Source organism: Prionailurus viverrinus, chromosome C1 (assembly GCF_022837055.1).
Source record: "Prionailurus viverrinus isolate Anna chromosome C1, UM_Priviv_1.0, whole genome shotgun sequence".
NCBI lineage: Eukaryota > Metazoa > Chordata > Mammalia > Carnivora > Felidae > Prionailurus > Prionailurus viverrinus.
In genome coordinates this window covers 151555919-151574194 of record NC_062568.1, presented here as the reverse complement: position 1 = coordinate 151574194, position 18276 = coordinate 151555919, and the positions used below count along the sequence as shown (strand labels likewise).

The 18276-nt window shown below is 36.1% G+C and overlaps 1 protein-coding gene across 10 annotated transcripts in view; it reads right to left on the bottom strand.

Moving 5' to 3' along the window:
• Positions 1–18276, bottom strand: part of SLC44A5 (solute carrier family 44 member 5) — a 400420-nt gene that overhangs the window by 42582 nt on the left and 339562 nt on the right. For all 10 annotated transcript variants that reach the window (XM_047873770.1, XM_047873764.1, XM_047873769.1 and 7 more), the window contains 5 exons: positions 13005–13089; positions 6266–6394; positions 5377–5437; positions 2226–2349; positions 728–811 (listed from right to left, as the gene is read on the bottom strand). In XM_047873770.1, coding sequence (XP_047729726.1) covers positions 728–811; positions 2226–2349; positions 5377–5437; positions 6266–6394; positions 13005–13089 — 483 coding nt within the window. The remainder of the gene's footprint in view (positions 1–727; positions 812–2225; positions 2350–5376; positions 5438–6265; positions 6395–13004; positions 13090–18276) is intronic.

Here is an 18276-nt window from a genome sequence, read left to right as displayed (position 1 = left end):
TGAAACTACAAACTGGGAGATCATGACCTGAGCTCAAGTCAGACGCTTAACCGACTGAACCAACCAGGCGCCCTTCTCTTTGTTTTTTGATCACTAGGGAACTATATATGCTTTTAAGTCATAAGAGCCAGATAGTAACAACAGCCTTAGATATACCAAACACATGTACCTGCTTCAGTAGAGTAACTGCATTTCCCCTTACCTTTCAGGAATGCAAATCATATGTCTGCAAATTTTTAATCTCCTCCTCCCTTCATACATTTTTTTCAGTTATGCATAACTACAGTGACCTTTGATAATGGTAGTAACAAACATTTCATGGAAAGGATGTGTTTAAAAATAAAAATGATCCTTTGGAGGGCAATGGAAAGATAAATGAGAAAATAGAACCAGAGAAATAAGACTACATCCACTGTAGCATATGATAGGAAGCAAATGTACTACAGATGTTGTTCCTGCACGACTTGAAGTATATTATATGTATGTTTATACTTTTATTGGTAATTTAATGAACAGAGTTCAAATTTATATTCTTATAACCTTTGTAACACTGGGTATATTTCCAGATATCTTTGCCCCATCTTCATCCTATGTGAAAAAGAAAATGGCAGGAACTAAGATTTGAGTCAACCTTTTATTCACAAATATGGATGGGGAATTTGAAGAAAGAGTTCTATAAGGACAAAACCAGACTGGGGCTGGAGAAGAAACCAATGTTGTCACTTACAGGAGAATCCAATACCAAGTTGTTGCATAGTCTTCAAATATTTTCATTCCAATTGTCCTTGCATCAAGTATTTTATTGACACGGCTGAATTCAAAGAAGGAAAAGATCAATTATTTTTTGATCACCACTAAACAGAAATGTTCATGTTATGATAAAAAGGGTTTTGCAAGCTGCTGTTCAAAACATTTTTATAAATCATTTATCAAAAGTCACTCTTTCCCCAGCCACAACAATATGTGAGATGTCATTTTGGTAGACTACAAAGGTGGCTATAGCTACACACACAGAGAATGTGACATTCAAGAATGGTGAACAGATCCTTTTCAATGTATATGACATGTCCTCAATATTGCAGAAACCTCACTATATATAAGAAATGAATTTAAATAAGATTAGCCTTTAACTTACAAAATCCATAGAGTCAAGAATAAACATCAGCCTTAATTCCCTTTTCTAATCCTCTGACAGCTGTGCAGCAGGAAGGCACCATGGGGCACATCCAGAAAAGTCCACAAATCATTAGTGTCTGGTTTCATCAGTTATCAAAGAGGACGCACTTAATTACAACCTGTTGCCCCTTTGCCCATGTGCCCCAGTTACAACACCCCTCCTTCCCCTAAGGTAACCACAATCCTGACTTTTATGATAATAATTCCCTAGTTTTCATTTTAGTCTTAACACTTATATAGGCATCACAGTATAATTTAATTTAGTTGTGCTTATTTTTAAATTTTTCTATCAATGGAACTGTACTTGTACTATTATTTTGTGGTTTCTTTCACAAAGCTTTTATTTGTGAAATCCATCCATGTTGCTATGACATTTTAAATATGTAGGACCTGCACTATTCTACTTGGACTACTAAAGTCTTTCAAGAAACAGAAATATATTTTTGGAATATCTTTATTTTTCACTTTTAATTCAACAACTGAGCTATGCAGTGATACTCTGTGTGTTTGTGCACACATGTGAATGGATGCACGCAGGGAATTATATTCCCCAATAACCTGAAACATCATGATATGTACAGCAAGGGAAACAGTAAATTGACTTCACTGTAGTTAGTACGTAGAAATTGATATGGTTCTGAAACAGCCTTTCCAAAGACCCTCTTCCCTTTACAACATCTGGCAGTTTTATTATTTCAGTCATTTTTTTAAATAGTGATTTAAAAAGCATGTTTTTTTTTATTGTGTTGATTCAACAAATAATGTTAAGGACTTCCAATATGCTTACTGAGGTTTCATTTCTATACCTGTTAATAATTAAAGATTTAACCATTTTGAAAAACATCATTCCTCTTTCTAATTCTCTTTGGTTTCTCCTTTACCTGCTTTTCTTAATGAATATACACCAATTTCTCCAATCCACAGTGACATGTATATTTCATAATAATACATAATTCTTCCTTTCTAACATTTAACCTAATGGAAGCTTTAGTCTTGTGCACGGTAACAGAATGCATCCAAACTGAAAATAAGAATGTAAACACACATACTTTGCAGCTGCCCTGAGTTCTATAGCATTTCTTGTCTTTCCACTTCCATCTTCAAATGTCGTCTTATTTCCTACTGTCAGAGTGCCATTTTTAGTAGAGAAGTCAGGGAAACATCTCTGGAGAACTGTAAAAAAAGTAAAATTATGGTAATCACTTTTCTACGTCTTCCTATGTGATGTTCTCCTTTTCTTAAGCTTTCTTTTACAATCAAATTTTTGCTGGATAATGTATAAATTGCTCAACATAGGTAATCGCCCATTACTTGATGATCAGGAAGGCCTTTTGATGGTTCTAAGACTGATATAGATAGAAAATTTGATCACAATCAGGAGCTACACTCTAAACTTGTTGATTATTTTGCACATGGTACATTCATCAAGCAGCCAATAAGTAAGATGCACAGCACAGGTTTTAAAAGAGTAATATTGATAACGTATCTAACATTGTAAAAGCATTTTAATAAAAAGGCTTTATTTACTTGTATGACTAAATTTACTTTTTCTTATTAAAAAAATTCTAGATATTCCTTGAGTGAAACTTTGAAAACTGGAGATTCGTGAGCAGTTCCTTAAGAAAGAAGAACAAGTTCAAACTTTAGGCTATTAAGACAACTGAATTTTTATTTGTGAGGTCTTAATAATTTGTCTCCCTTCCAGCTTTATCATTCACAGGGTTTTTGGAGGAGCTGGAAATAGAAATTCTAAAGCTATCAAAATGGTCCCCACACAAAGCGTGGACTGTCACCACAATTTCTGAGAAGATACCTCACTGTTAAATCTTCTATGCACTTATTTTGATTAAATAGAATCCTTGTTTCTTTACATATCTGTATTCCTAAAAATATTTCAAAACCCCAATTTTAAATGAGGAGGGAAGAGAAATCAGAAATGGATCATTATTATATTTTTTGGTACAAGAAGCATCACAGATTTGCATGGGTTTGCAGGCAGTTTAAACTTGAAAATATTAAAGCAGTTGATGTAGGGAAAAAAGAAATAGGTGTTTCCCAAGCCTTTCCTGACATTTCTGGCTTGAAATGATCTCTTGTCTACCCACACCCACCTTCTGTAGCATTTAAAACATGGCCCATTGCTTCAGTATCCTCCACATGTCTCTCTGGTTCTTCCCTGGCAAATTTGACATAGTAGCCTCCACCAGCTGCCTCTACTCCCTCTCAATCCAATCACATTCTTCCCCCATCATTACAATGAAACTGGCCTCCCAGTGATCCCAATGGTCTCCTAATTGCCAAAACCTCCACATATCTTTTAGTCTTCATCTTGCTCGAACCCATTATCTAGTACAGTGCTTGGTACATAACGGAACTCAGCACTATTTGCTATCGAATTAACTTTTCTGTCTTTGACATGGTAGGCAACTCCTGCCTTTTGAAATGCTCTTCCTTTGGCTTACATTCCCAGATTCTCTCCTGTCCTCCCTTCAGCCTTTCTGTATTTTCTTCCCCTCTCCACTCCTTAAAGATGACTGTTTCTACCTACAAAGTCCCCTAACCTTTTTCTGGGCAATTTCATCCAGTTGGTTAGTTTCAATCACTAAATGTGCTCATTTTATATTTGGAAAGTAGAGAAAATATGAAGGAAGATACAAAACAAGACATAGTCCTACTACCCACAATGAACTCTATTAACATTTTAGATGTATTTCCTTCCTGTTTTTCTTCTATTTGAAATTTTTTCGAGAGTCATAGCCATAAAATAAATTCAGCGCTTTCCCTGGTTTCTTTCTTTTAATATTACTTATTTTCTTCTATAACCTCTTAAATGAGTAAATTTTATTAGGTGCATACTATTCCATTAAGTACTATACTTAGTCCCTTATTGAGGGAATACAAGTTGATTGAAATGTTTACCATAATGTCTCCTTTACTATACTGTGAGGGACTATGCTTTATTCACTTTTGAATCCCCAGTATATAGTTTATATTGTGTGATTTAACCAATCTGTACTTGTAAGGGCAGGGATGTTTTATACTTTCATATCCATTTTATCTTCAATGACTAATGATTCATTTTTACCTTTTTGTAACATTGTTCTTGGCTACCAACGCTTGTTGCTCGGGGGCTTCCTGGAAAAATGTAGTTGCTTGCAAGACCTTGCTTCAGAGTCCTCAATGACCCAAAGAAAAGGGATGGGGGACATGCAAGACATTGTGTTTGATGGGAGCTACTTTGATGGCACCTGACTTTCTACTCCAATAGAGAAGGATACCTTTCTACTTCAATAGAAAAAAAGAAGAAAGAAGAGAGGAATGCCCATAGTTTTGTCACCTCCAAAACACTTACTATTTTGGCATATTTCTTTGCGATCTTTTTCTTTGAATAGTTTTTTGTTGTTGTTTATTTTAATTATATATGCTTGTCATTATAATGCATATAAAATTTTATTTAACATTATAGTATACATACAACACTTATATTTAATAATTCTGAAATATTCCATTTAATGAATACATCATAATTTATTTAAGTACATTCTTGTTCTTGGATATCAGAGTGTTTTATTCTTCTTCTTTTTTTTAATTTTTGTTTCTTCCAGATAACATTGTGCCGGATATCTTTATGTAAAAATATTCTTCTTTGTAGTTAGGATTATATTTGTTAGAAATGAAAATTAGTGATTATTTCATTTTTTAAAAAAATTAGATAAATTTTATATAAACTTTAAATAAAATTTATAAATATTAAAAATATAAAATATTGATTCATTTAGGAGATACATAAACATTTTAAATTTCAAATTATATGACAAGTGTATGTCCCACTTTCACTCCTGAGGCAACTTCTAAACAAATTCTTAGGCTGATTTCAGGCACGAGTGTGCAAGATTACATCCTTGTGTGCTTACATGTACTCACAGAGCACCAAATAATCAATCTTATTAGGCTTTTAAAATCAGTCTTCAATCTTTTTTTGTGTATGTTGACATAGCAAAATCCCAAAACTAACAGAGCTCCAATGGAAATATCCCTGGCTGGAGTGCCGATGGGCTTTAGCTTTGGCTTCTTCCTAATTAACTCTGGGACACTAAGCCAGTCATACAACTATTCTTGGTTTCAATAGTGAAATAAGGGAACTGAATTAAATAACTGTTTGGTAGATTATGAGTTCGAAGGTAAGTAAAAACCACTTACATGGTTTACTTGGAAAAATCGCTATTGGACAATCATCATCCAGTAAAACTTGTGTGAGAGTCTAAAATGGAAGGGAGAGTATGTTAGCATTTCAAAGGCTATGTAATGACAACTTTTATTTTCAGTATAAAAACTGTGTCCTTTAAAAATTTAACTCCATAATTATCTCATTATTCCAAACTACTCTCCTAATAAGAGGGATTTTAGGATTGTCACACACCCATACTTTTTTTTGACAAACACTCTTAAATTTCCTAACTGTAATTCAAATCAATAATAAAACCAGACCCACTGAAACCAAGGCACATCTTTGAAAGCATGTATCTATGTCTTAGTCACATTCTGAATCTCTAAGTCTTGGATTTTGTTTCTGGAAAAACAGTATCTTTTCTAATTAAGAAGCCATTAATACCATTTAACATAATAAGGCTTTAGAATTCCTTTATAAGTCTCAAATCTAGATAAGGTTTGAGGGTTCTTTTTAATGAATAATTATCAAATTGGGTTTGAAAGTAAAATGCTACTTGTTACTAAGTAGCCATGGATCTTCATCACCACATTAATGAAATGGTGACAATAAAATGAATGACATTAACTCCTAGATCTTCACAGCATACACTTCATTCAAGTAGAGAATTTGTTGGTTTCGGGGACTAAAGCTAACTTACCAGACTTAACGAGTCTTTGCTAACACCCCAAATCTACAAAATGATATACTATAAATGGTGTATGTATGTTTGTATGTACATGTGCATTTGTGTTTTAATGGAACAGTACCTAAGCATTTCTTAGAAGATTTGGGAGCTTGTCCATTACAAATGCTCATGTTACACTTGAGATAGAAACAAAAGTTAAATTCTTCTCTAGCTTTAAGCTTAAACACACATACCTTTGCAGGCTTAACAAAAGTGGACTTGCAGAACTGGCTGTAGTACGTCCAATAGTTTTTGTTTGTTCTGTATGTAAATTGTATTTCCATGTAGGTTAAAAATTTTTCTGGGCACTTGGAGACACAGATCTATGAAGAAAAGGAACACAGTGGTGGGTGGGAACTGAATTGAGTTAAGCAAATCAAGGAAATATCCATAAGGTTATTTCTAAGTTATTCACCACTATAAAGAAACTTAGAAACTTAAATCAATTTTCTAATTTATGTAAAAAATAAAATGTCATGCACTAGTTATCACTCTCTACTCCTTGCCCTTTAGTAATGATCTGTGTTAAACAAATCAGATGTTGTACAATGATGGAACTGTTTTTAACTTCTGATTTTGAGATAATTATAGATCTACTTGCAGCTGTGAAAAATAATATATTCCACATACCTTTCACCCAGTTTCACCCAATGGTAGTAACTTGCACAATTACAGAGCAATATCACAACCAGGAAATTGATACTGTTACATCCACTAACCTTTAGATTTCACCAGTTTTACGCACGCTCGTGTGTGTGTGTGTGTGTGTGTGTGTGTGTGTGTGAGCATACAGTTCTATGCAATTTTATCATGTGTAGATTAATGTCACCACTACCACAAGACAGTGATGGACTTTTAATAAATATTTTCTTATTAGTCTCTCAGTTAGTAGATAAGAGCATAACGCAAGATTAATTTTGCCTATGTAGTTTATGCATTTTCAGGGTTAGAATCTTGCTTCCTTTCCTACATATAGATAAAATAATGATTAAAAATGCTCCAGATATTGATAACTTATTCCACTAATTACTATCAGTGACAGTGAATTATCAACAACAGTTCTCAAAATAGGAGTATTTATTATCATAAGAAACCAACAAAATTAGGGCTATGTGGCAGGCAATCATTATCATAGTCATTTAACCAACACTCTGTCAACTGTGGACAGAGAGGTTACCAATGCAATCATTTTACATTAATGAACTTAGTTAGGGGGCCTATTAATGCCAAACCAGATCACTGTGCTAGTAGTCCACAGAGCTGATGTGGAATGACTGAAATCCAATTAGAAACCCCAGAGAGAAAGCAGAATCCAAGAAGATGCAGTCTGTTGACTTGTTTTTGCTTGTAGTTAAAACAAAAAACAAAAACAAAAACAAAAACAAAAACAACGATCCTATTAACCATGAAAGTTGCGGTCCTCGTTCTCTCCTCCATCTCCAGTTGCTCCTCATGAAAGCCTTCTCAGCTCTGACTTGCTCCATCTCCCTGCTGTGCTTTGGTAACCTGACTGGTCAGATTCTAGCTCAATCCACTGCTACTGAGCTGACACCTCTTTCCTATCTGCTGGGTCATGTTTCTAGTGTCTACAAAAATTTTTGGTGTCAGGCCCACAGCTAAGGTAGGAGGTGAATAACTAAATGGATACCTCAAATCCCACAGTTAATAATGTTTTGTAGTAGCAGCAGTCTAAATTTCTTCTAGACATTCTGACAAGGCAAAACAACCTGTCTCTACATTTATGTCTCTGTATGCATTTTGTCAGTTTCTCATACATACATAGGCTCTCTGTCTCTCTCACATACACACTCACACAGTTCTAGATGAAATACTGAAGTTTCACAGGTATCTTTCTACAAAAGGCAAAGAACTGTTTAGGGACGTTCAAGGCATCCAGCATGCTCATATCTTTTAGAAGAAAGCTAAGCTTATTATCAATGCAAATGTCAAAATTTCATTCTGATTGGAACTGAGCTGAACAAACTGTTAACAAATTGGAAGATACTTTACAGACATTTAGACTTTGACAGTTATAGGACTTTGAAAGGTAACTTCACTAGTTCCCCCATTGGGTACATTTAAATGGATTTTTTAAATGAACACTGAAAGTACTAATGCTTTCACAGGCCTAAATGACAGTAGGAACTACTGAGTTGGGACCATGATGAGTTCTGTATTATGTAGTATACATACATACAATGTATACTACATATTAAAAATGCTGTGTATGCAACATATACAAGAAAATAATTAAAATGGCAAAATGTAGTTTGTTAAAGAGAATCACATCAAATTTCATCCCAGACACAACACATGAGCTGTTAAAAAACAATACAGCTACTGCTTTTTACTCTCCCAATCTATCAGACCAATTTTTCACTTCAAATAGGGTGCTGATTAGTAGCAATCAACATATAATTAGCTAAAAATGAAGGTCACACTGAGGTCGGGTATCCTAATTGATCATAGTCTGTCCTTTAAATGCTTGCAAAACATGTCTGGACCATGCTGGCAGTTAACAAAAAACATAATGCATAAAAATATGGCTTGGGTCAGTAGATACACTAATGTCTGGCAGACTAAAAGCAAGTCTCCATTATTGGCAGCTAAAATATATCCTGACTCAATTCTGATTCTTTGGGTAATCACAAAGAGGCACTTTAAATGTAGTTCTTCATCATTATTTTTATATCTTCAATTCATATAGGTTTACTATTCTAATGCAAATAAGAATTTGGTGAGCATAAGAGAGTTATACTGATGGTTAAAGCACTGCATTTACTATGAAAAAATCATGATCTAGTAAATAATTTATAGTGTACTTAAATATAAATAACATACATACATGAGTACATAAAAAAGCATAATGTATAGGATATTTTTGTCTGTATGTTTCCTCACGGAAATGATGGATGTGTATAATAGAAAATTTCCTAGACTGGGAGTAGAAAGATATTAACTAATTCATTCATTTATTGCTTCAACAAATACTTATTGATCACCTACTCTGAGCCTGTTCTAGGCACTGGGGACACAGCAGTGAACAAAATATAAAAATACTTGCCCTTAAGCTGTTTACCTTCTAGTAGAGGGAAGATGATAACAACAAATAAGTAAAATTGTTTGTTATAAGATGATAATAAGTGCTATGGACACAAATAAAGCCAGAAAGGAAGTTAGGGGATAAAAAGCAGCTGAGTGGAATTCCAGTTTTAAATGGGAATTCAAGGGGGCACCTGGGTGGTTCAGCCGGTTTAAGTGTCTGACTCTTGGACTTTTGATTTCAGCTTAGGTCATAATCTCATGGTTCATAAGATCAAGTCCCATGTCAGGCTCTGCACTGACAGCACAGAACCTTATTGGGATTCTCTCTCTCCCTCTGTGCCCCTCCCCTGCTCATGCTTTGTCTTTCTCAAAATAAATAAATAAACTAAAAATAAATAAATGGGTAGTCAAGGAAAGCCTTGCTAAAAAAGTAACATGTGAGTCTTGAAGAATAGTGATCAAGCCATAGTCATTTGGAGGAAGAGTACTCTAGGCAGGGAGAACAGCAAAGTCTAAGGCTCTGAGGCAGGAGCATTCCTGGATCCTTCAGAGACAACATACTAGCTGTATGACCCGAGTGTAGTGAGCAGAGGGATAGTAACAGCATATGTAGTCAGAGAGTTGGACAGAGAGTGAAGGGTCCTGTAAGGCCATTGTTAAGACTTTGCTGTTAATCTCAGTAACTTGAGAAGCTATGGGGACGAGGACTGAACAAAGGAGCTATAAATGTGACATATTTAATAGGATCACATTGGCTTCTGGGTGGAAAAGACACTGTAAGGGGTTGAAAGTGGGGTAAGGATAGAGGCAGAGAGACCAGTCAGGAGGTCATAGCACTAATCTAAAGAGATAATGGTTCTTTGAAAAAAGGAAGAGAGAGTAAAAAGTAGTTTGGTCCAGAGTATATTTTGAATGGAGACCAGAAGAATTAGCTGACTGTTCACACATGAGTGTAAGAGGAAAAGAGAAAATCAAGGATGATACCATGGTATTTGGAGGTGGCCTTAACTGAAACAGCGACAATTGTTGGGATCGGAGAAAAAATTTAAGGATGAAGTCAGAGATTAGGAATTGAGTTTGGACATATTAAATTTGAGATGTCAACTAAATATCCATGTATAGACATTGCACAGGTGATTGCATATCAGGATCAGGAGTTCAGAGAGCAGACTTTTCTGGACATGTAAACTAGCGAGGGCAGCATGCAGATGATGTTAAAAACAAAGAATTGGTGAATGAGATCACCAAGGGAGTAAATGTAGATTTTCAAATGCCCAAGTTTGGTGATAGGAGAGAACTCCAATGTTTATACGATGTTGGAAAGCTGAAGAAAAACCAGCAAAGGAGACTAACAAGGAATAGCCAGAGAGTTGGGAGGAAACAAAGAAGAATAATGTGCCCTGGAAGCCAAGTCAGGAAAACGTTTGAAGGAGGAGGGCTTGAATAAACAATGCTGTTCGATCAAATGCATGTGGAATGAGAATTAGCCATTAGTTTAATAATTTGGAGGTCAATGGTATCATTTGGAGGCAATTAGAGTAGGAGTAAAAGCCTGAATGAGAATAAGAAGAGAGGATTTAGACGCACTGAATATACACTACTCTTTTGAAGACTTGCAAAAAAGAGGTACAGAGATATGGAGCAGTATCTGGAAGGGGGTGTGGGATCAAGGAGAAAATTTTTTGAGATAGAAGGAATAACAGCATGTTTGTATATTGATGGAGATGATTTAGTAGAGAAGGAACAATGGTAATAAAAAAAAACCCACAAAATTTCTGCAATGATGTGCTTGAGTATGTGAAAGCAGGTGAGATATAGTGCATAAATGGATAGGCTGACTTTAGGAGGGCAGGCAGTTCATACACAGTGAGACAAAGAAAAGCAGAACAAATATATGAACATAAATGACACTTGATAGGCAAGAGGATGTTACTGCAGGAGCTTTTAAAAGTTGTCTTCTGAATGCCTGTACTTTTTCAGTGAAGTAGGAAGCAAAGTCAGAGGCTGACAAGGAGATTGGGAAGGAATTCTTAGGCGTCTGAGGTAAGAAGAGAAGGTATGGAAGTGTTTTCTAGAAGAGAAGACTAGAAAACAGATAAGTGGTCTGTAGTGTAGTTGTGAGACAGCACTGAGGGACACTGAGGTTAGTAGTTCTGAGTCTAAAGGACAGTTTTGTGTATTTTCTCCAAGAACTCACAGCTGCCTGAGTTCAGGCATAGAATAATAGGCAGAGAGCCACATTTAGGTAGGGATGAAGTTCTGCCAGGAAAGAACAGCTAAGTGGGAGGGGGGCACAGAAATTGAGGGTTTTTATAAGGGAGTGAATTTAAAGAGGGACCTTGAAATCTAAGTCAGACAAAGAAAGAAATGAAAACATGAGGGAACTGAGGGATGCTGTGAAGAGGTTACCATTAGGGGTTTGTAGGTCCTGGTGAGTTATAATTATTGGAGTTGGAATGTGAGAGGAATTGAGGTGGTCAGACAGTAGGATGTCTGAAATTGATATTACAACGGTGGCAAGGACTGGTACTGACATGGTCAAGGATTTGGCCTTGGGAGTGGGTGGCTATGGTAGAAAACAAAGTCTTGTGGTAGAGGTAGTCACAGAACTAAGATGTCAATATCTTAAGTTGGCTTTAGTCTCAGTGGTAAATAAGAGATCAAAAGTCTGAGAGAGACATGAGGAAGAAAGAAAGCAAACAGATTTACTAACTAGATCAGGGAAGATCTTTGGCAATGGTTTACTGGCACATGGAGCAAAGCAGCAGCAAATAGGTTAAAAGCCTGTTATGTTTTTGAGGTAGTTGTGCTGCTACAGAATTCATGAGCTAACCTGAAAAGGCCTTTGACTGTTAAAATAATCTTTGAGTTGCTGAATTTACACATCATGAAGGGAGCTTTAGAGCTCTATGCATCCCCCCCCCCAGATATCTCCAATGCTCAGTAGTGATGTGGTCTGAAGCTAGCAGATAGGAAATAACCCCACAGTTGGTTGAGTAAAGGACTTATAGGATGAAATGGAAAATATAATCCAGGTCAAATAAAGCACCATTCTCCAGTGCCATGCACTACAGACCACTATGTGTTTATCACCCTTCCCTTTCTGAATGGGAGTTTGTATTCTAATTATCCTAGTCCCATTCCCCATTGTTCATTTAGTGGAGACCTGGTAGACAATGTATCACCCATAGATCCTGAACTCTGGGTTAAAGACAGTACTACATGGGACACTGGGTTGTCTCCCTTGGAAAGAAGAAAGGTATTCTGGAGGACAGATGGACAGACTATGGAAGACACAACTAAATGCCCACTGAAGTCTGTGCCTCACCCCCTAACTGCATTACTTTAGTCCTTCTTTCTTGCATACAGGTGTGAACATATAAAACTAATATATACGTTGTATGAGTAGAATTTCAATGTGTGACACTTCTAATCCAAGGCTTTTAAGAGCAGAGATGCTTTATTCATCTTCTATTTCCTTCTGGCAGGTGGATACAGATGATGAGAAGGACTTAAGACAGAGGCACCAGATGAAAGAAGCCTAGAGAAGAGTTGCCTACTGACCATAAACACTAGCCTTAAACTGTTATATGATTAACAATAAACTTTATTGTGTTAAGTCACTGAAAAACTTGAGTTTATTAGTTATAGTAGCTAGCTTTTCTCTTCCTAATACTGGTCTGGAAAAAAATACCACTTCTGGCGGTAGGTGGTTGGACAAAATCAAAGAGGCTCCTTAGCGATGCTACATTTTGATTTTATATGAGTAAACACAAGCTCATGCTTAGGTCTTCCCACCTTCCATAAATTCATCATTAACCACACACACATAGAATTCAAATGGAATTCAGGTGGAATTTCTAACATTCAAGGTATTTTTTGTCTTACCTGTGTGGTAGGGCACTGTAGGTTTATCACCACGGAGGGACTGGTACAGCTGAATAAGTTAAAGTAAAACAATATGGTCTTGTTCCTGTTAAGAAAACAACATAAAATAATCGTTTTAGTGACTGTGGAATGTGCCATATCATTTCAGATCCTAAATACTTTTAATATAATGACCTTTAAAAATTGGCTTCATTTTCTCTAGGCAGCTACAATATAGTTCCCAACTCCCCTTTAAACTGCCTAACATTTAAAGCTCCTTTTTGTAATAGTAAAACTATTGTGCATTAACACAAACTGTGCATTAACAGTAGATTGATTAAATAAAGAATTCTACATCCACAAAGGAGATTACATTGTCATTGAACATAAAGTTGAGGGGTGCCTGGGTGGTTCAGTCAGTCAAGCCAAATTTTGATTTTGGCTCAAGTCATGATCTTACAGTTCATGGTTTCAAGCCCTGTGTCAGGCTCTGAGCCTGCTTGGGATCCTCTCTCCCTCTCCCTCCCTCTCCCTCCCTCTCCCTCCCTTTCCCTCCCTCTCCTCCCTCTCCCCCCTTTCCCTCCCTCTTCCCTCCTCCCTGGCTTGCATGTCTTCCCCCTTCAAAATAAATAAATAAACTTAAAAAAAAGAAAATAATGTTGAAGAAAATGTTTAATGGATAAATTCACAATACATTAATTTTAGGAAGCAGGTTACTCTGCCATTTGGCAACTCATGGTTCTCTTTTGAATCTCAATTTCATCTGTATAATTAGGATAATACCAGCCCTACCTACTTCACAGAAGTGTTGAAAGGAGATAAAATAATATATTGTGGACTCATGACAAGTGGTTGTCTAACTTTAGTATGTATCTCTAAATCTTGGGAGTGTTTGTTGAAAATTGTGATTCCTGACCCATTCTCTACCTTTGAGAGCCCAAATATTAGCATAAGAGGCCTAGGAATCCACATTTTTTTCCTTTTTCTCACCAGCAGATTCAGACACAGGTGGTCTATAAGCCATACCTTGAGAGAACACAGCCCTAAACATTCAATGTCCCCAACACCTTGTCAAGTCCCCAATTAATTAATGTGACTACATGCATGGCAGAAAATGTATAACAGAGTGTTGAGTAATACTTTTCCTACTGACTCAGAATCACCAAATAGGTCCCAAAGGTAAGAATAAAGAAAGCTCTCCACAAAATTTCTGGCTAGACTCCTGCAGCACTTCTACAGTCTTCCTGCCCTGGTCTATGTAAGCAAAAAGGTGGGGGTAGGGAAGTAGACTAGAGATAGTTGTATTGGTAAGACAATGATCACAATTTAGAGGATTTTCCATCTCCTCCTCATTGAAGTTGTGAATTTTTTTTTCCCAATTCCAAATTACAGAGGGCTCTGAGAATCACTCATAAAGACTGAGGGTACCTGTAGGAAGGGCAGATCAGCAGGTCATTTTCCAACTGTATACCTCTTCTGTGGCAGACTTATTCATCAGTCTTCTGTGCTCATTTTGGGAATGAGAAATGAGACCCAACGGGACCACAAGAGGGTTAAAAAAAAAAAAGTAAATGGGGGCAGCATTGAAGCAGCCTATTATAGGAGGATAGGGAATCAAGTAAATGGGCTTGCACCTCCCTGGTGATACCTCATCTGCCATCAAGAGACAGGAGGTGAGTCACCAGGGATAGAGCTGAAAGGGTTTGGATACAGGCAAGCCAAAGCTGATCTCTCAAATGAAAGGACTATTTAGTAAGAATTTTCCCAGAGAATTTCCCCTTGTATACCATGAGAGAGCCAATTTTTGGATGCTTCCCCTAAAGAGGGTGTTGATGGCTAGTTAATTATGTTTTAGCTGTAGTAGCAACAAACACATAGGACTAGGGCAGTGGCCAGGCACTCCTTCTCCTTCCAGCCCTCAACACAAAGAAAGAACTAGAACCAGAAGAGAGGGAAAAGAAGGAAGATAGCAAACCAAGCCCTCTCTTCCCTTCTCAGTTCCCTTGCAGGGTTCAAACTTGAACTAGGGGATTGGAAAAAATGAGATTCAAATATTAAACTGGACCACACTGAACTCTATAACAATAGTAAGGGCCGGGAAAGATATGGAATCTACTCGAGATGTCAAAGAAGAAAGACTTGAAAGAACTTTGTTAATTTAAGGGCAGTGATGGGGGAAAAATAAACCAATTTCATGTTTGTAATCCTATCAAGTTCAGATGACTCAAGAATATGGCCATAAATTTATACATAGTATTCACAAGACTACTTCATGATTCCCTAATGCTCTTTCAGCACTCAAACAACCCTACCACCCACAGTCTTGTGGTACATGTGATTCAAATTTGTACCTAAGCAAATGAATCAATTATTGCAGGTCATGGATCACTGGAGTTCCATGGGAGTAGTTAAAACTATGAATTGTAAATCACTAGGTGTCAAGTGTCTCCCATAGGTAAAATTGATTTATAAACTGCAAAATGCTACATAAACTCAAGTTATTCACCAGATTATGCTATTGTCAAGGGTAAGGTTTATACCTTATTTACCTTTATATCCCTATCTTGGCAACACTTAACCTAGTACTTGGCCCATTCTAGATATTTAATAAATGTTGTAGAATGAGAACGATTCCAGAATAATTCATTGTCATTTAATCTTAGAGTCCTCCTTAGTTTTCCAGCACAAATCTATAGTCACTCTATCAGTGTATCTGATATCCTTAAACTTCAGTGAAGCTCAGATTCCTCAGGTATAGAGTAGATGATGGTGGTTGCAGCTGAACAATTCTGTGGTAATTAAATTGGTAATAAAACTAGTGAGAAAGAGAGAATTTTAAAAGTAGCAAAAGAAAATAAAACAGTTGCATACAAGGGACACAAGAAGGCTATCAGGTGATTTTTTTCAGCAGAAACTTTGCAAGGCAGAAGGGTGTGGCATGATATATTCAAAGTACTAAAAGAAAAAACCTCCATCCAACAAGGCTATCATTCAGAATACAAGGAGAGATAAAGAGTTTCCCAGATAAACAAAAGTTAATGAAACTCAGTCTTTCATTTAAACCAGCCCTACAAGAAATGTTAAAGGGGACTCTTTGAGTGGAAAGAAAAGACCATAAGCAGGAATAAAAAATGTAGGAAGCACAAAAGCAGTAAAATTAAGTACATCTATAAAAATCAGTCAAAGGATTCACAAAATGAAAGAATTTAAAGTATCACATCATACACCTAAAACATGGGGAGGAGAGGAGGAAAGAATGGGTATACATTTAAGTGACCATCAACTTAGTACAGACTGTTAGAAGGATAAGATGTTATATGCAGAGGCACCTGGGTGGCTCAGTTGGTTAGATGTTGGACTCTTGATTTGGGCTCAGGTCATGATCTCATGGTTCAGGATTTCAAGCCTGCATCAGGCTCTGCACTATCAATGGAGCCTGTTTGGCATTTTCTCTCTGTACCCCACCCCACCACTCCCCTGTTTGCACACACTCTCTCTTTCCCTTAAAATGAATAAACTTTAAAAAAAGATGTTATACACAAACCTAATGGTAACCAGAAATCAAAAACTAGCAACAAATATGCAAAAATGAGGAGAAAGGAATCCAAGCCAATCATGTAAAGAAAGCTAACAAACTGTGAGAGAGGAGAGCAAGATAAGGAACAAAGAAGAGCTACAAACCCTCCTCTCCCATAAAATAATAGGAAAATGGCAATACATACCTATCAATAATTACTTTGAATATAAATGGACTAAATACTCCAATCAAAAGACAATGTGTGATAGAATGGATAAAAAAACAAGACCCATCCATATACTGCCTATAGGACACTCATTTCAGACCTAACGACAGATGCAGATTGAAAATGAAGGATAAAAAAGCAATTATCAGGAAAATGGAAGTGAAAAGAAAACTGGGGTAGCAATATTTATATCTGACAAAATAAACTTTCTAACAAAGACTGTAAAAAGAGTCAAACAAGGTCAGTAGATAATGATAAAGGGAACCATCTAAGAAGATATTACAATTGTAAATATTTATGCACCCAACACAAAAAAAACCCAAATTCATAAAACAGCTAATAACAAATATAAAGGAAATGATCAATAGTAACACAATAATGGTAGGAGACTTCAACACCTCACTTACATCAATGAATAGATTATCCAAACAAAATCAACAAGGAGAAAGTGGCTTTGAATGACAAATGGGACCAGGTGAATCTAAAAGATGTATCAGAACATCCTATCCTAAAATAGCAGAAACACATTCTTTTGAAGTGCACATGGAACATTCTCCAGAATAGATCACGTATTAGTCCACAAAACAAGCCTCAACAAATTCAAAAGAAGTAAGTCATACCATGCATCTTTTCTGACCACAATGCTATGAACTAGAAATCAACAAGAAAAAATCTGAAAAGAACACAAATTCATGGAGGCTAAATAACATACTATTAACAATGAATGGGTCAACCAAGAAATCAAAGAGGAGACAAATGAAAGTGAAAACACAATGGTTCAAAATCTTTGGCATCCAGCAAAAGCTGTTCTAGGAGGGAAGTTTATAGCAATACAGGACGACATCAAAAAGCAAGAAAAATCTTAAATAAGCAACCAAACCTTATATCTAAAGGAGCTAGAAAAAAAACAGTAGAAGGAAAATAAAAAGAATAAAGATTAGAGCATAAATAAATGAAATAGAAAGTTAAAAAAAATTGAACAGATCAATGAAACCAGAAGCTGGCTCTTTGAAAAGATCAACAAAATTTATAAATTTTAGCCAGACTCAGAGAGAGCAAGAGTGAGAGCACATGTGTGAGAGAGGAATCAAAGAAAATCAGAAATGAAAGAGGTGAAATAACTGATACCACAGAAGTATAAAGCATTACAAGAGAATATTATGAAAAAAATATATATCAACAAATTGGACAACCTCAAAGAATTGGATAAATTCCTAGAAACCTATAATTTCCTAAAACTGAATCTAGAACAAATAGAAAATATCAATAGACTAATTATCAGCAATGAACTTGAATAAGTAATCAAAAAACTCCAAAAAAGCAAAAGTCCAGGACCAGATAGCTTCACAGGTGAATTCTACCAAACATGTAAAGAATGGTTAACACTTGTTCTTCTCAAACTATTAAAAAAAAAATAGAAAAGGAAGAAAATCTTCCAAATTTAGTCTATGAGGCTAGAATTACCCTGAAACCAGAACCAGCAAGGACACTATAAAAAAAGAGAACTATGGGGAAGCTTGGGTGGCTCAGACAATTAAGCACCCAACTTT